The sequence below is a fragment of the Sphaerodactylus townsendi genome, linkage group LG09 (assembly GCF_021028975.2).
Source record: "Sphaerodactylus townsendi isolate TG3544 linkage group LG09, MPM_Stown_v2.3, whole genome shotgun sequence".
NCBI classification, from domain to species: Eukaryota; Metazoa; Chordata; class Lepidosauria; order Squamata; family Sphaerodactylidae; genus Sphaerodactylus; species Sphaerodactylus townsendi.
The window spans coordinates 60,333,296-60,360,110 of record NC_059433.1 but is presented as its reverse complement, the minus strand read 5'-3'; the positions used below and the strand labels follow the sequence as shown (position 1 = coordinate 60,360,110).

Genomic DNA, 26,815 nt, shown 5'->3' with positions numbered 1-26,815 from the left:
ATGGGTCAGTTAGTTTACGTAGGGAGTTTTCCAGATGCTGAACTATAATTCTATCAGTTCTCCCAGCCAGCATGGCCAATTGGCCATGCTGACAGGGGCTGATGGGAATTGTAGTTCCTGAACATCTGGAGAGCCGCAGGTTCCCTACCCCTGGCCTAGCGGTTCCTTCAATTCAATCAATTACTTTTTTGATAGGTTAACCTCCCCCCTAGATCAACCAAAGATAGTGGTAAGAAAGGGTGATTAGGAAGAATAAGAGGGGAGCAAATAGTGACCCGCAGATGTTTGCATCTTTCTAAAATGTTTCCTAACACAGTTGAGATACTTCTGTACCAGTATTCTGCAGAACAAGGGTTTCCCAACATAGCACTCCTAAATTCTTCTTGGCACTTACCAACTGTTCTTACAAATTGGGCAGGTCAGGTGGGGACTTGCCTCGTAGGACTTCTAATTGGTAATTAGGATCTGATTGGCAGGGCAGATTTCAAAAATGTTGCTCTGGCGGCAGCATCCACCACAACACCACCATGTACCACTGCATGATGGAAGAAAAACTGTGTGCATGCAATAAAATATTTTAAAACACCATCTTGATTTTAAAAGGCATCCTGCTGTACAGAGCTGAAAGGTTTATATTTGAGTTATGTGTAACTTCACTCCCTGATGTTTTGTTACTGACTCCACATCTTGTAGCAGTCATTTTGTAGTTGCACCCACCACCCTATGTCAGAATTCCAAAGGTGCCTGTGGGCTGAAAATGGGCGAGAAAACCTGATAGCGGAAATAAGAATGTGAACTGTAAAAACCTGGAAGAACTCTTAGCTACAAACCTACTCATTAGTCTTAAACAAACTATTATAATCTCAGCCAGAGTCCTCCATTTGCAATACAGTAACAACAATACTGTTCATCTTACAGGACTTTTGTGAAACACTACACATGAAGAGTTGTGAATACATTGGAAAGTGATTAATAATTTGGCCAGTGGTTGTATTTAAGATGATATTAAAAATGTACTTTTATTAATTTATAATCAGGTTGTCACTTAGCAATTCAAAGCATATTTGTATTAGAAAAATTACTTTGCCAAATTATTTCAGGACTGTAGACAAAATTTGTGTTATTGGACAGAACAAAGGTAGGTAGCAGATGACTTACCTGAGTTTTTGGTTATACTGTTTGACTTTTTCTAGTGACGCTGCATTAATCTGTGCTTGAAATTCTTCTACTGACACATTGTCTCTATAATAATAGCCTTCCATGCTTTCTAGCGCTACAAGAAAATTTAAAAAATCCTTATAAAATGTTCAACTATTATCTTTCAATTATTGTAAAATTTACTTTAAAATTTATTGCAATTCCCATATTGACTTTTGCTGTACGTTCATATTGTGCTGTGGCTAGTGATGCCATGAACAGGCTCCACACTTCAGAATTTACCCCTACATAGGAACAGAAGGTGCAACCCTGAGGCCCCACATGCAAAATAATGAACTTTCAATCCACTCTGAATGCATTTTGAAGTTGTTCAGAATAGCAAAATCCACTTACAAACAATTGTGAAAGTGGACTGAAAGTGCATTATTCTGCATGTGCAGAAGGGGCTTGAGTCTGCACTGAAGACAGTAAATTTCATATGAGCCAGTCACAAGTAGGAGTTTGGCTAAGATTCAACTACTGCCTTGGCTCCTATATATTCTTTCCACTTTCCTCCTCACCCATTGCGGAGGCGAACAGTAGACCTCCCATTATGGCCACTGGAAGCCTTCCCCATGGACCAAGCCACCCAGTGCAAGAAGGCAAAATATGGTAGTGACAGGCTGTTTCTTCTTCCTTTGGACGTACAGAGCCAGACAGGCTCAGGAGAAGAACAGATACACAACCTCCCTCCTTGGGTTGGGCTGGACTAGGGCTAGGGTCCTTTCCCAGGGTCATTTTTTCCCTCCTAGTTCACTTTGACAAGAGGTATACTATGAAGTATATTCTTCTCATGCTATACACCACTCTGCTTCTTGGAAGACAATGGACTTGTAAGAGCAGAAGTATCTAGTGTTACAGAAATGCCCACTTCACACTGGAAGACCAGCACCACAATGGATTAAGAGAAAACAAGATATAGGATGCAAGATGATATATTTACCATCTAATTATTATATTCATATCTTATTGTTTACCAACTTTATTGTAAATCACTTCAATTTGACTCTAGAGTAAACAGCTACTAATCAGCAGCTTTATATCCCCTACTGAAGAAAACAGAAAATCAATCTGTATCAACCTTTACTATTAATTTAAAATTTTATGCAAATCTGAAGTTGAAACAAATTAGATATTGTTTGACCTAATCTCAGTCTCACATTTAAATGAGAACATGGTTGCTGATATTCTAAGGAAGTAGCACATTAATAAAAGGTTCTGCAATTAGGAACGCTGCCAATTTAATAATAAATAGAAACTTTAAGAGTTTATCTCCCTACAGAATAATTAGAAAATATACCCAAGATGCAAGATTTCAATGAAAACCATTGTGGTACAAATGTATGATAAATAGTAATTCTGCTGAAAGTTCTTTTAAGTGACCAGTTTATAAATAATTCATTGTGAAACTCCTTTGACTTTCCAAAGTCCATATCTTTTCTTCTGTACAAGAGATAGGAAAGAAGGTTGGTCCTTACATTAGTTTCATAACTGCTGGATAAAATTGTTTCATATGTTAAAAGATAATAGTAGGAAACGTGTGCCTATATAATTGGAAAGGGTGATTATAAACGTCCTTTGATGTTTATGTTTGTTAGAAAATCATTACACATAATGACCCAATCCAATTCCATTAGTAACTAAATAGTTGCATATAATGACTGGTCTCCCTTGATAGGGCTGTGCACTGAAAGGTGCAACCAGTCAGGTCCTTGCAACAACTAACCTAGAATCCAATAGTCACAAAAGGTACAGCCCCATTGTGAGTATACCCTTAGGAGGCCAGCTGCTGGTACCCAGGTGTTTTTGTGGTGCCCACTGCTGCCAATGCCCCATCTGCACATTGCCCCAATGCCAGCACATACACCGTTCTCCCATCTGTTTGTGATAGTTCCATCACCCATTGCACATTAACAGGAATATATTTGAAATTTTCACTAGAGATCATGGACCCCTGATGAAGACACTGTCAGAGATATTTGTTTTTCTGTTGATTCTGATATAAAAATAGTTTTGTATATCATATTTACTTCCTTATACTACTGTTCATTTATTAAAATTTAATTCATTGCTTTTTAAAGAGTTGATATGGCCATTTCCCCTCAACATTTTGGGAACTTTTTTGTTTTGCAGTCTGCATACATGTTCAAGAATACAAATGAGCTCAAAGTTATGCTTTATTCCTTCTAAATACCAATTTGAAAAAATAAGAAAAACTGTTTTTTTACCTTGAGCAAACAGAACTGGGTAAATTTTAAAACCTCCACCATTCTTCAGCCTTTGAGGAAGTTGTTCATAATTGTAACTACCAAGATAAAAGTAAACTTTCAAGGCTTGTCGACTTCCTTCTGCTTGATATAGGATTGGCATATCTAAATATAGGCATAATACAATTTTACAGAAGACCAGAACTCAATCAATATCTCTCATTGCAACCTCTACCTCCCGACACACACTAATATTTTTGCAAATAGAAAAGAGTAGCAGAGTAATAGTGGAATAGTAGTGAATAGAAGTAAAAAAGAAAAACGAGATGTGCCATGAAGATTATTCTAGTATTTCTTATTTAATTTCTGTGATAATATAGCAAATATAATTCAGGCTGCATTTCCATGTTGCATGTGTCTGAAGATGCCTCAGAACATATATTTTACCTTGAACAAACAGAAGTTGAGTAGATTTTAAAACTTACAACATTCTTAGCCTTTGCTCTCCTCGCAAAGAACACAAATTATGAGTAATATGAAAAACCTACCGCAAGAGCCATCTCCTGGGAATTATGACTACAATCATAAAAACTCTTTTCTGGGAAACAGCCCAATCACATAAAATGGGACTTACTTCTGAGCAAAACTGCTTAAGGGCTGCTGTATATGAGAGCAATCCAAACAGGTGTACTCAGAATCCCCTGTTCAATGGTGCTTAATACCAGGGAAGTGTACATAGGACTGGGCTGTAGAAATCCTACATCTGATCTAGACCTTAAAAATCAAAACATATTTACTACAAACCATGAGCTACATAATTTCCAGCAGATTCATGTGCAGTCGATATGGCCCAGACAGGAAAGTATTTAAGCTGTGTTCCATTTATAGTACATCATTTTTTGAAACAACATTGGAAAGCACAAATATACTTAGCATGAGCAATACTCACTTGCAACTACAGGCTCTTGTTCAGATAGTTTAAAATAAAATGTAACTTTCTCTAGGTCAAACAACGCAACCAATGTGTCTTCTAGCATAGATTGTTCATCAGTCTGGAAGAAAAACATTATCCTGAGCCTAGTAATCTCTCTAAATTGATGCATATGATCAGTAACATTATTTGCAGATAGTCACTTCCAGTTTCACTGAAGTAGTTAATCCAATTAAATCTCATGAGAAACGAAAGATGGATCTATCTGTATTGACTTTCCGCTCCATCTTCTGCTGTCAAAGGATGATTACTAACAATGATAAAATATGTCCTATGCAGTAAGTTAATTTACAGTTTGTTGTTTTGGCTGTGCCATTTAATCTCATGGAACTGGAACTGTTACTCATGCAAGCAAGTTAGCTTAGAAATGCTGTACAACAAACGGGGCCGCATTAAGTCCAACTGATGCCATAAGCACAGTCCAACCTTGGTGAATTAAATTAGATGTCTGTAGAAAATTATTCCCTTTTTCTCAGCAAAGGTTGATTCAAGCAACTTTTAGGCAAGAAAAAAAGGAACTTCATACAGAATGAAATAGACAAAACACTGGAATTCTTACCAGGTTAAGTGACAATAGTGACTGGAAGTTAAGAAGGACACCTGCAATGGATATTTGTTCCAGCCACCTTTTGCTGGTTTCTTGTGTCTCCATTTCACATTCCTTGCTGTTGTCAAACATCTGATTTAAGGCAGCCATTAGTTGCTCTGAAAAGGCACAAACTGTGCCCACTAGACTCTGGCAGAAGACCATGTCTCGCCTGAGCTGAATCTCACTATCTGCAAAGGGTCCAACAAAGAAGAAACATAAGGAGCAAGACATTCATTGTATAGTAAATGAACAGAAATTACACCTTAAGAAATCATGCTGTCATATTATGAGAAAAATGTCTCATACAAAAAAGCCACTAATAAATACCAAGTGATATGCATGAATGTCATTCCTGTTGTTGGTATCCTGTTATCTATTAAAACTGCAGTATATAGATTCAGCCAGGAGTGCACAGCAACAAGTGCTTGGCTAGAGCTTCTGGGAAAGCACAGCTGCAGAAATTGTAGGTAAACACAGTTCACAGTTCTATATGCAGACTACTATCAGACTTCACTTGATGGGAGGCTTGTGTCTTAAAGTGCAAAGGGGTTCTATGTAGTCAGATCCTTAATTACTATAAGGAAAACATAGGTGTTTATTTATTACTATGAATTTTGTCATTACTGGCAAACTGCAAAGCAAAGGGCTGCTAAATTCTTGATATACCGCCGGGGGAGGGCGGTATAAAAATGAAATAATTAATTAATTAATTTAATAATGGATGTATGATAATAGCCCTGCCATATATCCCTGTAGGAATTTCATGATAGCAATTTCTATTGGTTTAAGATATAAGTCATTTTTTGGAATGAGAAAAAAATTAATAGGTATCATAAGCAGGTTCACATAAATTTTTGGGACGCCATTTTCCAAAATACATGCCAGTTATCTTCCCAGAACTCTTATTTCATGAACTCCTGGTATCATCTCTGAAGTAGCATCAGTGAATCTTTTGAAAATATGCTTCTAGGTATTAAAATAAATGTGAAATGCAAGTACTTCACTATAATTTCCCAGTATTTTTTACAAGTGGTGCTTGGTTTTGCACTGCACAATTTGAAACGAACAAGTTGTGATAGACTACACTGTAAAAGTGAGCCAAAAAAGTGCAAGCTTGTATGAAGGCAGGATGTTTACATATCAGAGTGGGGAAATAAACTCCCTAAGAACAGAGAAGCACCCTGATTGGATACACTAACCTGCACTCTGTTGGGTATAGCAACCAGATGACTCAGAGAGGAAGGAAATTATGTCTCTGTCAGAAAGAGTTTTAGTATGTTTTTGGATTTTGATTCCTGAGAGTGAGCATCTATTGCCTTACCTGTGTGTTAAAATATAACAACTCTGAGCATGTATTTTCAATGTGACCTGAAGAAGCAAATAATACTCAGACAAGGGGAACTGCTTGTTTTATTTATTGGTTAGGCTGAGGTAGAAGACCAGTGGCTTTCCACAAGAACCATAAATATAAACAGGAATATGAATAGATCTTTTGGGGAAGAAGAAGAATTCTTGAACCAGCTAAAGCAGGATTATACACATTAGGTTTATCCTATCTGGTGTATTAGGGATTTGCTTTAAGTTTTGCCTCAGGAGTGAGATTTATGTTTGAGTTGGGTAGCTCACATAAGAAAAGGGGGTGCAACAGTAAATATTAATAATAATAGAACTACCACTACTGTTGCACTCTGGCTATAACTAATATTTCAAATACATATATCTATATACATGAGTTTATATCATTGTTCATATTTTTTATATTTCATTAGTTATAAATACAATCATTTCTTGTCGACTACATCCAACAGGTAAGTTCACCTTATTTTTAACAATTATAACAAATAGATTCAGGGTCATCCATATTAATTCAGGTAAGTAGCTAACAAAGTCAAGGTTGTTTGTTTATGTACTGAGAAAGGGTACCAGTTTGTTAGGTCCCAAGGTTTGTCTTAATCTAATAGCCAGTAATATCAATAACAGCAAATTGTACCATCCGAAGTAAAAACCTCTAGAAGATCTAAGCAATTGAACCTTAAAGCCTAATTAAGTGCCTGAAAACTAAGCTGAAATTGTATATGTTTATCTCCTGCCTACTTTCCATCCATTTAAGTTTTCTTCTATGCCAAGTCATCTGTTTAATCAATTTAACTTCTGTTTGTTGAACATACCTCCTTATACTTTGATGGCAGGATAAAGAGGATTTGCCATAGGTTAAATCTGTCCCTTTCACATTCTGTGGAGGCAAAGGGCTGAGCAACAGTTTTAAATCACCCCACCCTACCATCTGAAACAGCTCTGTTACAAAGAAAAAGTGGGAAATTTGATCAGCATAGTCAGTTTAGCCTCCCTGAGAAAATTAGGATGGTGAAGGGGCCTGAGAAAGTTAGGATGGTGATGTACACAAGTACTTCTAAAATCACTACCTGATATGATAGATACTGCCTTTTTCATTGGATCCACAGAGAGCAATACTTTTGTGCCTAAAGAATTATATTAGTGAAGAACTACATGTGTATTTGGACCATCATGACTGGGTCAATGTCTCTAAATAAAAAATGGCTTATGACAAGATATTGGCTGTCGGGAGTGCTTTTCAAGCTCACACAAATGTTGACAAGTGCTACTATTAAACAGTACAGTTATATACAATGAGATGGCTAGAAATACAAATCAAGAGTTACAAGCAAGTGTGGTCAACACATGGTACACAGAAGGAATCTTTACACTGAGTGCAGCACAACTGCTGCACACAATTTTACCAGTAAGCAGCTATTTAGATGAAGCTTTGGCTAGCTTTCAACTTATGTTTAGGGTGCATTTTCATCACCATCTGTACTAAATGATATAGTGTTATTCTTATTAGCAAATAAGCTATTTGTTCTCTGCAATCACTCTTGATGTTATGTTTATTCTCATGATTGATGTATGGTATATTTTTTAATTTGTACATTCATCATTATGCTGTAGTGTTTATTCTAATTATTTATATTGGGCAACTGACACAAGAGTTTACCCATTTGATGTTTTAAACAACAATCTTATGCATTATTTTTATATTTTGGCATTTAGTATCTTGTACTTTTTTTCTTTTATTTATACCACAAGTTTACAATAACCAGCTCATGATGTCCACATTTTTCTCAGACCAAATCTTGCCTTTCTCCTCACATGCCAACCCAGGTATTATGGTGGCCATGGATCTGACCAGTAACTGACAGTGCCATTTCAGAAAAGAATTTGGAAATTTTCAAATACTGCATGGTACAATGAGACCAGATGATCTGTCCCTCCCCACACATACCTTTTCTAGTTGAAAAGGCCATGGGGGACAGGGGGGGCGGGGGGGAGAGACAAGATCGTCTGGTCCTACTGCACCATAAAGCCAGTCTCTCACAGAATTTTTAAATAGCCAAATTTTTCTCTAAAATGGTGGTAGTGGTAACAGAACAGACCCATGGGCACATAATGTCTGCTTCGGCTCTAAGACTATGGGTCATGGTCAGGCATGAAATTCCTATTGATTTTTCTAAGAGGGATTGGGTTGTAACTCATATGTCCTAATGGAAAATGGTGTGATCTGAGCAAGTCATAACATGAACCATGATATATTTCTGTAATCATGGCTGCTCATACAGTTCATACTAATTTTTCCCTTGTGACTGTGCACCTGTATTCTTAAAAATATAGAGGAATTCAACAGTGTAAATCAGCACTTTAGTAAGTGAATTAAATGCCAATGATGCCATTCTTCTTAAATATACTGGACTTGACACAGAAAACACACCTATTATCAACAAATATTTCTATATAACACAACTAAACAGTCATTGTACATAAAACTGAATTTCATGGCCAATCACAAAAATTTCAGAAGATGATAATTATTTTTGCTGACATGTTTCACAATGCCATTTCAACACATGGCATTTAAAATATTATTACAAATAAACATAGATTAGGTTGGTGCTTATTTTTACAAGCATAATTTAAAATTGTCACACCATCAGTTCTACTTAAGGCCTTTCTATTTCAATCCATAGAGTGGCCTTCAACAATTATTCTACATCTGACACAATCCTTTTCAGATCTAGCTAGATCTCTTTCCTCGTTCATTTGCTTTATTCTAACTGTATATTTTTATTGCTTTTATTCCTTTTGATTTCCAGTTATATCTAAAACTAATTTCCCATTTGTAAAAATGTACTGCTATTTCACATTTTTGTATCAGTTTGATAAAGCTAACCTCATGCGTTTAATAAATTTAGTCCATTTCCAATTTTTTTTCATACCAAATGGGTATTACTTCATTTATAACAACTCAACACAACATTTGCAAATAGTGAATTACAGGTTTAAAATACTGCAATAGGTTTGTGAAAAGTACCTGTATATTCAAGGAGTGCTAAAAGGATTCTTGCTTTCACTTCTGGGGGAAAAAAAGAAAAGAAGGAGCTTTGAAAAAAAACTTCTGAAATAAGTTTGAACCTTTCTTAGCGCAAATTTTTACTGATGTTAACCAGTTTTCTAATACATACCTCTTAATATGGAATCATGCTTGTTATTAATATATTCAGTTTATAATATTACTTATGAAGTACCAATATATATTATGTAGCTGAACTGACTACAACATTCCTAGTAAGCTTGGAAGGTGAGAATTCATTAAGCAGCCTGCTGCCATCTGCTGACTGAACTGTGGAGGCTGTTAAGTAATGGAGGGCCTGGATGGTCTTGGTTTAACCCACCTCCACGGCACTACAAAGACAGGCACCCTAAAATGCCTTTTCTGTCACACAGGGATCGTTCAAATGTAACATCAAACCCTGGTTTGCAGTAACATGAATGAGCCTCAGGGGTGTGTGTGTCATCCTCCTGCCTCACATTTTGCTACGCTCCCTGGTAGTTAGCAAGTCAGGTTACAATTTCACCCACTCCATCTACCACTGAGTTAAATTTCCACTAAAAAACAAAATTACAAACCAGCATTTCAAAACCTGAGCTTTCTTGGGGTCTCCCATCCAAATCGGGACCGCATTACCCCATATGTCCCTACTAGGCCTCTACGTTCAGCGGAGGCCAATTTGCTGGTAGTCCCTGGCCCCTCAATGATGCGGCTGGCCTCCCATGAGCCAGGATTCTTTACAGCCCTGGCCCACCTTCGCCTGGTGGAACACTCTTCCTCCAGCTGTCCTGGGCCTCTGCTTGAGGATCTTTGAGTGAGTTCCGCAGGGCCTGCAAGACTAAGAGGATTGTTCCACTGGGCCTTTGGAGTGTCCAGCCGCTGATATAAGTGCCCCCGCCTCCTCCTACATTTTGGGCCCATTACCATCTATGGGCCCACTCTTTTTCTCCCCTTCTGGGAGAGTTTAACAGGGATTGTTGCTGGCATTGCTGTTATTAGTCGTTCTTAATTGCTGCATTTTAACTTAAATTATTTACAGTCTATTATGTAACTGTTATTTTATGTTGTTCACCGCCCAGAGTCCTTCGGGGGTTGGGCGGTCTATAAGACTGAGAAATAAATAAATAAATAAATAAATAAAAATACTAACAAGGGCTGACCCTGCTTAGCTTCTGAGATCTAATGACAGTTGACTAGCCTGGATTATCCAGGTCAGGGCATATAAGTCACTTACCAGCTCCAAATTCATTCTGTTAAGGATGTAAATGTAATAAATTAATATTCTTTACATTAATATTCTTTACTTTAATATTAAAATTATTTTCCTTGATCACAACTCTTTAAAAATGTATCTGCTGGTTTATATTTAAGAAACATCTTTTTCATGTTCTTAAGGTAACAATGTAGTTTGGATAATGTATCTATGGGAACCTCTGTGTATTTCTTTTGATCTTCTTAGATTTCACTTGGTTTATACAGCTAGTGTAAAGATTTGGATCTCATATCGATTCAGTTAATTTTCGTCAAGTGCAAGGAGCCTTCCTCATGCAAGATGCTTGAGAGAGCCTCTAGCACAGGCTTCTTGGCTTGGAGGAAAGCACAACCATTTGAACAGTGATCTACTGGATCCAAACCAAATTATTGATTTTCTATTTTTATCCTTAAGGATTCAAGGAACAAACAAAATTCAGTAAACTGTTTAATTATATATCAGCTTTTAATCAACATAAAATTAAATTTAATATTCCATATCCAAAAGAAAAGTATGACCAGTATGAAAAGTATGACTTGCAGCCTCTGAGACATGGGCGATTGCTTTCATTATTACACAGATTTACCTAGTTAATATTTACTACTATAATCAGTGGAAAAGTTTTCATGACATACTTAGTTCCCCAGAATTATTTTCGATGTTGGCTTCAGCAAGTGTTGTAGTCTTTTAAAAATACTCCAACAAATCCCAGATTCATCTCAAGGCAGGTGCTGATACAAATGTAACAGTAAATAAAATTCCATTTAAACAAGAGAAGCTTGTTTTTCAAATGGGAAATGTTCTGGTAAAAAAAAACACCCTCTTTAACAATCTACATTAAAACAGCAAGGAGAAGGTATGAACAGATATGAACAACCCTTTCTGATCCCAGCATCTCTGTCCATAAATATAAGGTGGCTCAAGGTAGCCTCTGGAAAAGTGGCTACCTAGCCTAGCAAGGAAGGCTGCCTACAAGTTAGATTGTCTGTCAACAAGGGTATCATAGGAAAGATATTTTAATACAATACCCATTAAAGAAAAATCTCAAAGTGTAATTTAGCATAGTTTAATACTATACAACAATTAATTATACCAGATTATATTAAATCACTATGTAACAAAATAATAATTGTGCTATGGATTAAAATGAAAATAGCTGGAAATAATCTCCAAATATGTCTTCTGATGAAAAAACAGGAAACTGATATAGGTAGCTGGGGTTGTTTTATATAATTTGTATATTTGTTTTTGTTTTTCCTGTTGAACATTTCATATTATAAAATAAAAAGTCCTAGAATCATAGAGTTGGAAGAGACCCCAAGGACCATCAAGTCCAATCCCCTGCAATGCAGGAACACATAATCAAAGCACTCCTGACAGATGGCCATCCAACCTCTGTTTAAAAACCTCCAAAGAAGTAGACTCCACGGCCCCTTCCGCACATGCAAAATAATGCATTTTCAAACCACTTTCACAACTGTTTGCAAGTGGATTTTGCCATTCCGCACAGCTTCAAAGAGCACTGAAAGCAGTTTGAAAATGCATTATTCTGCATGTGCGGAATGAGCCCACCACACTCTGGGGAGTGCATTCCAATTCGAACAGCCCTTACTGTCAGGAAGTTTTTCCAGATGTTTAGGTGGAATCTCTTTTCCTTCACCTTGAACCCATTATTCCTGGTCCTAGTCTGTGGAGCAGCAGAAATCTGCTCCCTCACCAACATGACATCCCTTCAAATATCTAAACAGGGTTTCATGTCACCTCTTAACCTTCTCTTCTCTGGACTAAATATTCCGAATTCCCTCAGCCACTCCGCATAGGACATGAAATCCAGATCTTTTATCATTTTGGTTGCCCTCCACTGGACCCATTCCAGCTTGTCAATATCTGGAGAACCAGACACATAGTTGCAGACATAGTTGCCGACAAATTTTGCCCAGAAATACAACAAAGCAATCTATTATAGAAGAATATTATTCAGGATTACATCCCCCTCACTGACCTTCAACAAATTTTCTGATGTTTTGTGCAAGGTTTCGAACACTGCTGGGAAGGTTCCAAGGATCTTGCTTGATGTGTAGTCGTAACCTCTTGGGACAACTGAGTTTAGGTTCCATGTCCTGCTGAAACTCTAGTAAAAAGCATACTTTGATTTATTGCCATTTACTGCCTGACATCAGTACCCTTTATATTTAACGGTGAACCTTCAGCTTTATAGTGTTGCCTTAATCAGCAGCAGGGGGTGTAAACAAGTCAATCGGACATAAATATTATTATTTTATTTTTATTTAGTTATTTAAAATATTTATCCAAAGAGTACTTTAGATACACCTAAGACATTGGGTCAATAGAATTATAACTGATGTTGCCTTTAACGAGAAAAGAATTAAAAATCTATGTGCTGCCTTCTTTCCTTGGACTCATATAATGAAGTGATTTACATTTCAAGTATAGTTTACAAGATTTATCATTACCACTCAACTGTTAATGTAACGATATCCAATACATTACAGAAAACAAATTTGTTGGAAACCTCATAAAAACAAAAACAACTTTGCAAATAATTCTAGAAAAGTTACTAGGCAAAAGAACCTACCCCAAAAGAACTTTAACTGGCCCTTCTGCCCAGATATGCTTATATTAATCATTTGTAGCATACAGCCAGTTTTATAAGGATACTCTCAATTTAAAATTGTTCCTGATATTACCTGGAACCAAATTTTACCGATCGTAAGTGTCCAAGTTAGTGTCAGTTTACCATAGTTGCTGTAACCTACCCTAGCAAAAATAGAAAGGGGACAATACAAGAATATAACAAAAACCCAGTATGCAGTGAGATTTAGTCTAATAATGAGAAATGCCCAATGCATACACATTTTAAAAAATCTTCTTCAGAAGCAATACCCTTGCCTAGTAAAAAAAAAAAGGATTTCCCAAGATTCTTCCTGCATGGAATACTACACAAAACAAGCAAGCACAAGTGAGATGGTTTCCTCGGTAAAAATATGCATATTCTGCAAACTATATACATACTATGGGTACACATAACTTTTAATATGCATGCTAATATTGTTGTATTATAGCATTCATATACTTTGTTAATATTGACATTAATGCCTTGTTTCTATTTGAGTAATACCTTGTAAGCTTCGACTTGGAGTGAAGAACTTTGTCTGCTCAAAAGCTCTTGCTACAGCAGGTCCTTTTAGAAGATTAATAATTGAGTCTACCTGTGTGGTTCAAAAGTAGCTAATTAGTGAATGATTGGAGAAAGCAATTATAATTTAACATTAATTTGAAAATGCCAAAAAATAATATATGTCAAACCTAGACAAGGAAAGAAAAACCAAGACCTGTGTTAGTCTGAGTCCCATGGTACCTATGGTAATTCTGAACAAGAAGCCCAAGAAAAGAATGAAAACCAAAGACATAGCATAAGTTAACAGTACCAAGGGAGAGGGGGATTCAAATAATTGTCATAAAATTGAAATCCATGCCAAGTAACATCATGTAATATTCTGCTTAAATACAAATTGGCATAAATGTATTTGTTGTTTCATTCCAAATGCATGCAATTTGCTTTCCAAGGTCAGACTGGCCGTTAATCCCACTGGTGGGAAGGCTAAAGGGGCCATCGGTCATGGTGGCCAACAGAGGCATCCACAAAGAAACACAGTGCAAAGAGAGAAAAAGAAGCAAGCCAAGGAGTTTGATGGGCTGTGAGAGGTGACAGTGCCTGGCACATTCCTCCTCTGTTTCTCTGGGCTTCTCTGTCAGTTTCAGCCTAGCCCAAGGTTTTGTTTGTTTGTTTTTAAGGTGATCCCAAAGCTGCTACTTCTGTTATGAACATGATGTGTCTACAACTGTTACCAGCACCTGAAATATGTTTTGTTTTGTTTTTCTGCCACCAAGTCAAAATATGTTCAGAGATGGTTTGCCATTTTCTGCCCGTGAGTCATTATACAGGTATCCCTTGGAGGTCTCCTGTCCAAATACTTACTAAGGCCAACCGTACTCAGCTTCTGAGATCTGACAGATCAGCCTAGCCTGGGGCTATCCAGGTCAGGGCCAATACATGCTTACCTGGAAGTAATTACCACTGAAATAAAAGCAAGTAAATAATGAGAACTGCCTTTCAGGGGAGAAAGAAATGCTATTTATTCCTGGTGCTGGGTCTGAATTCAGAAGTGAAAGTAAGCCAATACTTTCCCTTCCCCCGTTTGTAAAAACCTAACAGAAACCATTAGGAATGTGAATACTTTTCTTACATGTACTAGAATCCTTTACTTTCAGAACACTTATTAATTAGTTTGTTTTTTACCTTACTTTATTACACTTTTGTTGTTTTGTTTGCTCACCACTGAATGAGAGATGAACCTAAGACTACCAGTACCCTGGCAGGACCTGGGGATCTTCTGGAATTACAGCTCATCTCTACAGAGATCGGTTGCCTTGGAGAAAATATATGCTTTGGAGGGTGAAATCTTGGGCATTGCACCCCACTGAGGATTCTTCATCCTTCATTGGCATTTAATATGGGAAAAATTATGCTGCATTGATTCAGTAGCTGAATGACTTTGCTTTCTACTCCAAACAAAACTTGTAGGGTTGACAAACAAAACTCGTAGGTCTAAAGATCTCCTGGAATTACAACTGATTGTCAGATTGTCAGAGATCAGTTCCCCTAAAATCTAAATTTCTCAACAGTTCTATTAACAGACCCAGAGCTAGCTTTCCTGCTAGTTCCGGGGTGGGGAGGGGATTTGGGTGTGTCAGCCACTTGTGCAGTAGCAAGAGACATTCATGTCCGCAGTATTGGTTGAATTGCCTAAGCCTGCTGAAAATAAGTAGACAAGGCCTTATTGTGCGGGGTAAGGGGGGGTGGATGAGTCCTCAGTCACACAGAGACTCAACTCTGGAAGTTGTCATGTCTTACAACAAACATATAAAAAGGACTAAATGCTTTGTCCAGTTTCTGTTGACTTCCTTGTTATTGCAGTATCCAAAAAAATGTAATACCGGTAGTTCCAGAGAGGTAGTTATTTTTAATCTGTTGCTGCAGAAATAATCTTCTTTAAGGTATCCTATTAGGGCTAGAATTGCAGCAAAATGTTTCTCCAGTAAAAAGGCTCTTATATTTCAACGTCAAAGCTACATTTATACTTTCCCAACAAACACTTAGAATGTTCTTGATTGCGGTACATATATTTCTTTCAGTGGTTTTATTATTTTGTCTGTTCTCAATTATTCAAAAAGGTGTAGAAAATATCTGTTGATGCTTACACAGGATTATGTGATTATTATTTTCAAACATCTGAAATAAACAGCTGCGAGGAAAACGTGTTCCCCCCTGACCCTGCTTATTCCAATTGAACAAGGACACATGGCCAACTATTTACAGTGGATCACCAACCCTAAATTAAGAAGAGCTTTAACACTGTTGAGATTCAAATCAAATGCCTTCTATGCTGCTCTGTAGCAGATATCAACAAATTCAAATGACGAGAGGCTATGTCCATGCAATATGGGTCGGTGGAGACGCTCGATCATACACCACCCTCTTTCATTGTAAGGTTGCGAAAATCAGAATGTCGCAATCTGCACTTATCATTTCTGTATAACAATCTAACTGATGCTCTTAAGATACCACCTGTAGCAGAACGCGGATACACGGTGAATGTAGCAAAATTTCTGCTAACAATAATAGACGTAAGTCTAGATAAATACCAACCAATGTCTATGTATTATGACCACATATAGCCAGCAGTAATTTTGCTAGCTTCTGTCAGTATCCGATGACGTTTAAGTGAGTTAACTTAGCTGAAGGAAAGTCCTATAGTTACAGAAGGACCATGTATATATTTTAGTATTTAGTATTTTAGTACCAGTGTCTATAATTGTGAGCAATAATGGGCAAATTTTGTATGCTGATTTTGTATGTTTATTTTATGCCAATAAAGGCTTCTGAATGAACATCTGAAATAGCTTCAGACTTGGACTTTGATAAGGATTAAACTACACATGGTGTAGAAAATATGTTCCAGTTCCATGACTGGAACTCCAGACGAGTCACTTGGTGCTAAAAGTAGCCATGAGAAATGGGAGGACCACATGGATTGCGGCCGAAGTGGATCCTGCACAGACACATTCAACTATGGATTGTGGTTTAATATCTCGTAGTCTGTTCTTGCAAGTTAGCCAGTTAGACAGATATTTTGCAAGTTACCCTGTTCTCATCTCATCACACGCACTAAAGGTTGCCAATCTCCAGTGAGTTGCTGTAGATCTCTCAGTCTTACAGCTGATCTCGAAGCAATAGAAATAGTTCACCTGGAGAAACTGGCAATTTTGCAGAGGGGATTCTATGGCATTACACTCCAGCCCACCTCCTCCACTCTGCTTCTGCTGTCCCCAGTGATCGGGAGGACTTTAAAAAACTTCTTTTCAGACAAGCCACTTTTTAAAACAAGCCTCTCTCCTGCAGCAGCAGTGAGATTGAGGTTGGGGGAGATGGGGAGATGAGGAGCGGAAGGAAGGGAAAAGAGAATATAAGTTCTATAGTATTGGGACTACTGAGTGTTATGAGATCTGTTAAGAGGTGCGGAATTAAGAAAACCAGGAAACAGAGGCCTATTAAGACTAGCTGCAGGGGAGGATTGGGCTGCTCCCTTGTGTGTAAACAGAAACACAAGCAGATCCCACTTCAGTCCCACTGCAGAGCTAAAAGGCCTAAGGTAAATGTTCCGTGAGTAATGGGCCATGAGCTTCTTGGAGAAAGAGATAAAAACTGAACCTTGGATTCTACACTGGAGAAAATGCAACACCCTCCTCCCTTTCCTGCTGCCACTGAATACTTTTTAGTTCTCTGCCCTTTCACCTATTATTGTGCACCTTTATATAAGAAAGTAATAAGCAGAAAACAATACTATGGCCCAATTTTTAATGCAGGATAATTAACTGATCTTACCAATTACAATGAATACTAAACACTCAAGGTCAAGGGTGAGCACAGGGCACAGGTCTCAAAGCTGAACAATGTGGTGTGTGTGTTTTTTCCAAACATAGCATACAAAAATAGAAATGAATAACATCCAGTGCCTGTGGGATCACTTAATTTGAACAGACCTGATTTAGGAGGCAACAGACAATAAAATCCCCTACCTGACTAAACAGATGTTCCAAACAACCATGTAGTTTGTCCTGCTTATCGTGAGAAATTCGAATACTTAATGGAAGTTCATCACCTAGAGGTTAAAATAATAGTTGAAAACATTACTGACTTCAGTGGGTTATTCAAACTGAGTATGAGGATAGGATTTGATGGAAATTACACAGAGTGCTATGCATACAAACTACTACATGAATTTTAAGGTAATCTTATAGGATAGTTCTCCTGGCTTTGGATTCAATAAGCTTTTCATGGAAGCAGACTTTCACCCACCTTCCTACAGCATTCATTATGTGACCTATAAAAACTCACAGGCCATGGACATAATGCTATTCTATATAGGGCTCTGCAGCAAGTATGAAATCAGGTAAAATCAGACTTCTACTGAGATGAAGTTTTACTGAGAAGGTGAAGAAAGAGACAATGAGTTGAATCCAGCACACGTATTGCTGACAGGTCAGGAGTTGAAGTGAAAGAAAGAATGGGACAAAATCTTCCATTCCTCCTCTGCTATCAGTGAAGCTTCACTGAAAAAAGATGCAAGGGAGCTTTGCCCCTTTTCTGGCCCTATGCTGTATCTTGATCCACATATACTCCACATGAGTCCCTCCAACAACTCTGAAAATAAACTTTCCTGGAGACAGAAACGGCTGCTGCTGGGGGAAGGAAAAAGTCAGGAATATTCACAACTGTTAGCACTTTTCATTGATGGGTTCCAATACATCCTCATCAAACAGCTATAGGATCCAATTTCTTGTGTTCCCTAGAAAAGGAATCTAAAAGCTTTAAAAATCAATCATGTTCATTGCAGCCTGCTTTAATTTCAAAATTCACTGGACTTGTAATTTCATCCCTAGCTCTGCCTGCACAAACTCTCAAAATGGAGTGGACAGAAAGAAGAGAAACACTCTTCTAAAATGAAAAGATACTACGTGAAGATATTAAATAGCACCATTCAGCAGGTGTTTGTAATACTAACATATCCATTATTGCAATATACAGCACTCAACACCACAATTCAAATTACAGGGCTGAATGTATCTTCTTTCACGAAATGCAAAATTGTAAATTGAGTAAATGAAGGAAAAACACAATTTCCGTACAATTGTGGTGCTAGCCCAGGAAGCATTGTCTGGATATTCCATAACAACCAAGTAACTAACTAGCTGTTGTGGGGTTTCCAGGCTGTATGTTCATGGTCAGGTAGCTTTTGCTTCTAGTGTTTCACCCACATCTACACCTGACATCTTTAAGAGGCATGTCATGGTAAGATGCGTTTCCCTCCATGGCACACCCGAAAAACCCACAACAACCAGTTGATTATGACTTTGACAATACAAAGCAACTTTTCTCCCCTCAAAAAATGTAGATAAAGTTAACAGTCCCTGCATCATGGATGGGTAAAACAGAAACAGTGTTCCTGTTCCTTAAGAACCAGGGCCTTCTTGCTCCAGAAGATGTTTATCAATCACATTTCACAATGCATGTTCACATGCATTGATCCAGCAAAACAAAAGGCACTAGAACCCAGTAATAAAGAACACAAAATGCATTCATTCCTTTCTCAAGCACTTTATGTTGGCAGTACAGGCTTTTACTCTTTCAACACCCTGTGGTAAAGGACTGAAGAAAATGATCGTGATTCTTTCAACTGCTCTGTATCTACATATATATAAATCTAACAGTGTGTTTGTCCCTGATGGTCTCCCTCAGAAGCTGCTGGACGGATTGCCCCCAAATTTTCACAGGACATCCCTCCCTGTTGCGGGCAGGTAATCGAACCTTCAAATCACCGAAAGTCCATACCTGAGCCAGGTAAAACATCTTTTTCCTGGTGCACCAGGCCATGAAGCTGCCTCTGTTTAACTGTCACCCCTAGAATGTTTGTGCAGCATGTCTGTCTGTGGCCTGAGGGCTTGGTATGAGGGCCTAGAATGTTCGTGCAGATGGGCAGAGATGAGCAGTGAAAACAGTAAATAGGTAATACTGTTAGGTAATATGAGTGGAAGTGAAACACATACACACTTTGCTGTGTGAGACGTCAGGTGGGGTTCCCCCCTCACACGCAAATAACTTTCACTCTCTGTGCCTCACCCACTGCTACCACACAACACACATCCAGCTCATCCTCACACACCTCACTCTGCCCTTCCTCACATCCAACCACCACTTACCCACTTCCTCACCCATATTCGCCACAGCTCTCTTTTACTAAAAGCAAGCTGGATTTTGCCTTTTTCTTCTAAGAAAATCCTCGGGGTGGGGGGCGAACCAACACTACCAGCTCTGCTTTTTTTGCACATGGCCCTTTAAGAACCCAGGGAGCTGGCCTCATTCTGAGCACCTCACCACCCTGCCTCTGCTGCCTGACTGGGATAGCCTGACTGGGTATGCCTTACCCAAGCCAGGACTTTGCATGTCAACCAGCCTAATGGACAGCGGGATTCGCACTCTGGATAATTCTGTTGTGGAATGGGAAGGGTTATCTTATACTAAAAAAACAAGACAGCGCCATATAAAGATGTGCATTGAAAAGGGAAAGAGGGATCCCATTTGACCACCCCAAAAGGCTATGCTGGGGATCATTGGACCTGTCTGGACATCTGTGTGGGTTGCGGACTGTGATGAGAAGGACAATTGCCACAGCAACTCGTGGCTGGGCCCGCTAGTAATAGTATAATAGCCTTTGAAACCAACATAATCAGATAATACACAGGGAAGAAAGGGAGGGGTTTCTACTTACATGGGGTATTCCCCAATAGGTGAAAAAAAAACAAGGGACTGTAAATTAATTAAAAACAGAGCATGATGAGAACTAACTATGCCCCAGGAGAGCCAGAACACTGAGAGCAGATGGGTTCAGTTAATGGGGAAAAAGGAGAGAAGAAAAATCAGCCTCCTCAAGCCTAGAAGGCTCAGAGAATCCTAGAAGAGGAGATTTGGGGAAGTGGAATTTTGAAATCCTCGCCCTCCCACAACTAACATGCCATAATTTTGAACTTGCAATTTGGCAAGACTACAGAAACAAGTTAATTGTAAGTTATACTAAACAATATTTACAATGGGAAATATTAAAAAATCACCTAATGCATTGTAGCTGAAGACTGTAGTTATTATTCTATGCACTGGTAAGAAAAAAGTGGGGAAAATGTAAAAATTACCTGAATCCATTTCATCACTGTGGAAGTAAGAACTGCACTGGCTACTACAAATACTGGTAAAAGAAGCAATGGAATTCCTGTTGCTGTTGCAGTCACTGATTAGGGAAAAGAAAGCACAAAAATATAAATCTTTTCTCAGAACATTTCACATTTTTCACATCCTCTAATTTTCACTTCTTGCCCAGGTACCTCTTTGCAACATTTTGCCAGAGCTCTTTGTGCCATTAAACAAAAAAGGTAAGTTTTATTTGCCTTCTCATGAACAAATGGTGGAAAGCTCAATAGTACTATAATTTAAAATGTGATAAAGAGTGATTTCTGCTGAAATTAAATGGTTGACTGGTATGGCAAAAAGCATATTTGAACAATATTAAATGCACTAAAAATGGAATACGTGATTCATTCATGTTTAGTGTCAGCAATAGTTTGCACTATTTTCTACTGATGAAGGTTAAGAGATAGTTACCTATATGAATCCCGATTGCTAATAGTGTCATGACCAGAATCTTCCTGCTCATCTCCAGTCACACTGAAGCAGACCTTTTTCCCATTTCGTTCTCCTTTTTCAGAATCATTGTCTATAGGTGCTAATGACTCCTGCATTTTACGTTGTGGCTTTGGAGAACACGTTATTGAAGACAAAAGGCTGAAATGTAATATTCAACTAGGTTATTTTAACTTTCAAAAGTTGTCTACAGAGATGGTACATTCTTCCAGTATTGTACTTGGGGCTATTTAAAAGGAATACCATGGACTGAACCTGGATATTATGCACCAGAACACATGGAGGTTCTGAACAACAAGTCTTCAACCTTTATCTGCAGTGTTTGCTTGCCTGTAGGGTTTTCCTGCAGATAACAGATCACTGAAGTTCAAGCAATGTGCGTGAATGATACAGATGCAGATTAAGAACTCTTAAAATGGGATCTACGATTTAATCCAGGGAAAATTATCTCTGTAGTCTGGAGTTCTCTAGGCCCTAACTGATAGTTGTCAACCTTACTGCCACATGTGAACTTGAGGAAGGGGAAAAAGAGAGAGAAACCTGTTACTCCTATTTTAAAAAAATTAAAATTGCCTCTGGGCATCCTCTTTTTTGTTACAAAACCCTGCTTCCTTCCAGAACAATTAAAAGTCCACTCAAAATCCACAAGGTATAGGAATAAAAATCTTGGTGATTCTAGGTTTTGAAATGAATATGTCATTTCAAAAATAAATCTTAATTGTTCTAAGATTTTCATATCAGATCACTTTGTTTGCCAACAAGGCTTTTGTGTTAACATTTAATATAAAATTCTCCTGTGTATCATTAACATTTGAAGCTTATGACTCTAAATATTTATTCTTGATTATAGCATATTTACTTATGAATGTAAAAATAGATTTTTTTACTGAAGGGTTTCATCAAACACACTAGGGAGCGGAAAAGCAGCAACAGTGACAGCTTGGAAAATAGAAAGCTACTGAAATATTAACTGAGCTTGCAAAATGATGGTATTGATTAAAAGAAATGGACGGCTTTGTTCAAGTTATAATAGTTATAACTGGTTATTCTAAATCTTTCAGGTTTAGATTGTTCATGCTATAGTTTAGAAATTTACAAAGACTTTAGTTAACACTGTAATTGATAAAACATAATAATCTGAAACAGTTTTTGTGCCAGTTCCAGAGGCATAACTTGAGCCCGGGGCAGACTTCAAGTTTTATGCCCCCCATGCCCCCTCACCCCATTTACCTGCTGTAGCTCTTGGATGAAAACTGGTACCTTTTTAAAAAGAGAAATACCCAGGCACGAGAGCTAAGCTGCCAGGCAGTTGTCTGCTACCCAGGGGTGGGCTGACAACCTGGCTCCAATGCAGAGCAGCCAGGCGCCACCCAGCAGCTAAGCCAGCCAATGGCCCAAGAGGCCTCCCGGGTGGTGCCTGGCTGCTCCGCACCGCAATTGGGTCACCTGCTGTCCAAGGGGTGGGCCGATGACCCAGCCATGATGCGGAGCAGCCAGGCGCCACCCAGGAGGCCTCGGCCCACCCCTCGAGCAGCAGCTGAGCCATCTGACAGGCCAAGAGGCATGCCTGGGCAGTGCCTGGCTGCTCCATGCCGCGGCCAGGTCTTTTGCTGTCCGAGGGGCAGGCCAAGGCCCGCCTCTTGGCCCAATGTGTGGGGGGCGATTTTCCAAACATACCCCACGTGATTCAATGAAGGGCACCTGGTTCGTTTGTTCCCAGATGTCCTCATTGCAGCTATGCCACTGGCCAGTTCAGAGCATGTATTCCTTTGTTTTCATCACCATTGTCTTAAAAAGTAATTGCACTGACATAAACCATTTATACTTTCAGATAATTTTCAGAATCCCATGACTTTAATTTTCAGAAACCCTTGACTTTAATTTACTATATATTTGATTATGCCACTATATTTATTTATTTATTTATTTATTTATTTATTAGATTTTTATACTGCCCTATCCCCGAGGGGCTCTGGGCAGTGCACAACAATAAACATATATGAAGCTTTTCTAAAACCTTAACTGCATCCTTTATTCCATGCTCGTTTCACTGCTAAGGAAATTGCTTTCTCCTTTAAGGAATATTCTAAAACTGCAGTGATTATCGTATATACTCACATATAAGTTGAATTTTTCAGCACACTTTTTGTGCTGAAAAAGCCCCCCTCGACTTATACGTGAGTGAGGTGTGTTTTAAAAAATATTTTAGGGGTTTTTTAGGTTAGCGGCACCAAAATTTCAGGGTATCATCAGGTGACACTCCTGATGATACCAGCCAAGTTTGGTGAAGTTTGGTTCAGGGGGTCCAAACTTATGGACCCCCAAAGGGGGTGCCCCATCCCCCATTTTTTCCAATGGGAGCTAATAGTAGATGGGGCTACATTTTGAGGGTCCATAACTTTGGACCCCTTGAAACAAACTTCACTAAACCTGGGTGGTATCATCAGGATAATCTCTTGCTGATACCAGCCAGGCTTGGTGGTGATTGATTCAGGGAATCCAAAGTTATGGATCCCCAAAGTGGGTGCTCCCATCCCCCATTGTTTCCAATGAAAGCTAATGGGGCTACACATTTGAGGGTCCATAACTTTGGCTCCCATGAACCAAACTTCTCCAAACCTGGGTGGTATCATTCAGGAGGGTCTCCTAAAGTTACTCTGAAATGTTGGTACTGCTAACATAAACATTCCTCCCCTGACAAGCACCCTCACATTTCCCCCAGATTCTCCCTTTAAATCACCCCCCCCCTTCTGAGTGGATTTAAAGGGAGAATCAGGGCTTACAGAGCTAGTTTACTGTTTTTCTTTGAAATAAATATTCGAAACATTTAACCTACTGATGCCTCAATTAATGTAACCTTATTGGTATCTATTTTTATTTTTGAAATTTACCAGTAGCTGCTGCATTTCCCATCCTTGACTTATACGTGAGTCAATAAGTTTTCCCAGTTTTTTGTGGTAAAATTAGGTGCCTTGACTTATATGCGGGTCGACTTATACACGAGTATATATGGGTAAGTGAAAACTATATCTCAGTTTACTTTCGAATACCGTTTATACTTGCATATAAGTCGACCCGCATATAAGTCGAGGCACCCAATTTTACTTGAAAGAACTGGGAAATTTTATTGACTCGCGAATAAGTCGAGGAAAGGTCCATTGGGAGGCAGGGTGCTGAGCCGGCAAAGGAGCCACAGCTGGAGGAAAGGAGCACCCCAGAAGCCTTTGGGAGGCTTTTTAAGGAGGGGCGAGGCGGGCAAACACGGGTCTGGGAAGAGGGAAAGTGGCTGAAGGCTTAGAAAGCAAAGCAGAGAATGCAGTATGCGGTCTAAATGGCACCTGGAGACCAAAAACCCTCCGGGTGCCCCCCCGTGAAGCCCTGCTCACTTGCGAGTAAGCACCACAGTGCTTACTTGCAAGTCACGAAGCCTTGTCCCCCTCACTAACTCACGCTTTCCCCATGGAGCCGCAGCGCTTACTTGTGAGTCGCAAAGCCTCATCCCCCTCACTAACTCACGCTTTCTTTCTTGCAGGCCCTATGGTTTTCTTAAAAGGGTAATGCTGCATCGCCCTTTTAAGAAAACCATAGAGACAGGCTGTCCCGAGCAGCAGCTTCGCTGAAGCCAAGACTTAGACTTAGAGCCTGCAAGAAAGAAAGCGTGAGTTAGTGAGGGGAACGAGGCTTTGCAACTCACGAGTAAGTGCTGCGGCTCCGCAGGGGGGACCCATGTATAAGTCGAGGGGGGCATTTTTCAGCCTAAAAAAGGGCTGAAAAACTCGACTTATACATGAGTATATATGGTAATTTTATTACAGCCACAATGTCAGCAAAAAGAAAACAGTTTACAATTTGATCTCACCTTCTGCTTTCCTGCTTGCTTCGTAGCTGCCGAACTAGTGTCTTGGTCAGGAAATTGACAGAGTTTCCTACCTATTCACTATACGACATTTTCTCCCCAAAATGGCAGCCTTACATGCTTAGGTAATCTTGTCCGCTAAATTTTAGAAAGTTCATTTAAAACCATGTCTGAATCACAGTGGTTTTATTTAGTTTTGCTTCTCAAATCAATTGTTGGTTGTTTTATACCAGAATTGGAACAGCAGAATAAAAGAAAGGTCTCTCTCACAGCAAGGGAATATTTTAACATCCAAAGGCCTTATGGGTATGTTCCATAAGATTACTTACTCATCTATTTGAGAGACACAATTTTCCACTTCCTTCAGTGCAGCTTGCAATTTGCACAACAATTTCTGATAGACATCTTGTGTTTCCAGATTCTCTTCTTTTAACAAATTTCTCAAACCATGGCCATCTTGTTGACCTAAGGACTGTCCTGACGGAGCTGCCATTGTAGTAATTGTATGTTGTACATAAACCATGGGACTCAGTTTACCTGACCATGATAGAAATAAAAAATGCCCAAAATATGTTACAGGGTGTGCCGATCTCTGTAGCTATTGCTCCACCACTTGAAACCCAAATCTGAATATTATAAATCAAACTAATAATTATTCTATTTTTTAAAAAAATGATTGGTACATGAGCCATTTGGAACTGAAAATCCAGGCATGTAGTGAAAATTAATGGTGGTTAGGTTTTTGTTTTTGCAAAGTAAATTAAAATAATCTGCCTGCTAATAAGACACTTCTTCTGTTACTTAAAAAGGTGAAATGCTGTATTAAGTCTGAATAAGCAATTAAGAATCAAAAAATCATTCACAGTTCTTGTCAAAAGTTGTGAATTAGCAGACAAATAGAGGGATGTAAGAGCATATCTTGAAGCTTACCTTGGTCAGTATGTTTGTTTTCTTTTTCATATGAAGTGTGTTTTCTGCTGTCTAACTGAACACCAAAAGCACTACCAACTGATGTTGAAGTTTTAGGGTATGAGACTTCCATCACATTAATGTGGCAATTCGTTGGACAAAAATCACTGCTGTGCAATGGTGAGATCTTAGCTTTAGCTTGCTTAAAGGTCGGCCATGCTCGGTTTTTTAAAACCCGTGAAAACTGCAGATGAGGAAATAGAGGGAAGCTTACAATACCATCAAAATTTACAACCTGAGATAAACATTTTTTAAAAATTACAACATGAGATATACATTTTTTAAAAAATTATATAAATTCAATTTCACTAATTTTTCAGATGGGAGAAAGTTTCTTTTTATTAGCATAATTGTACTTGGTATTAGAAATGAAAACGTTTCTTCCCCCTCCTATTAAGCACATGAATCATTACTCTGTTTCTAGCATTACAAAAGGGGCTGTTGTCTAAAACAAAAGACTCAGCTTACAGGATCCTTATGTGTATATCACCTTAGTGGCATCCTTTGTTGGCCCTACC

General features: G+C 38.6%; 1 protein-coding gene across 3 annotated transcripts in view; it reads right to left on the bottom strand.

Annotated features, from left to right (window-relative positions):
- The window catches only part of PREX2 (phosphatidylinositol-3,4,5-trisphosphate dependent Rac exchange factor 2), a 156,707-nt gene that overhangs the window by 29,363 nt on the left and 100,529 nt on the right, over positions 1-26,815 (bottom strand). For 2 of the 3 annotated variants that reach the window (XM_048507926.1, XM_048507927.1), the window contains exons 24-35: positions 26,259-26,481; positions 25,658-25,865; positions 21,434-21,613; positions 20,968-21,062; positions 17,800-17,882; positions 13,778-13,868; positions 12,641-12,769; positions 9,369-9,410; positions 4,955-5,172; positions 4,354-4,456; positions 3,426-3,569; positions 1,159-1,273 (exon numbers count right to left, since the gene is read on the bottom strand). In XM_048507926.1, coding sequence (XP_048363883.1) covers positions 1,159-1,273; positions 3,426-3,569; positions 4,354-4,456; positions 4,955-5,172; positions 9,369-9,410; positions 12,641-12,769; positions 13,778-13,868; positions 17,800-17,882; positions 20,968-21,062; positions 21,434-21,613; positions 25,658-25,865; positions 26,259-26,481 — 1,631 coding nt within the window. Of the gene's footprint in view, positions 1-1,158; positions 1,274-3,425; positions 3,570-4,353; positions 4,457-4,954; positions 5,173-9,368; positions 9,411-12,640; positions 12,770-13,375; positions 13,417-13,777; positions 13,869-17,799; positions 17,883-20,967; positions 21,063-21,433; positions 21,614-25,657; positions 25,866-26,258; positions 26,482-26,815 lie in introns of those variants that run through there. The other variant, XM_048507928.1, reaches the window with a different exon arrangement.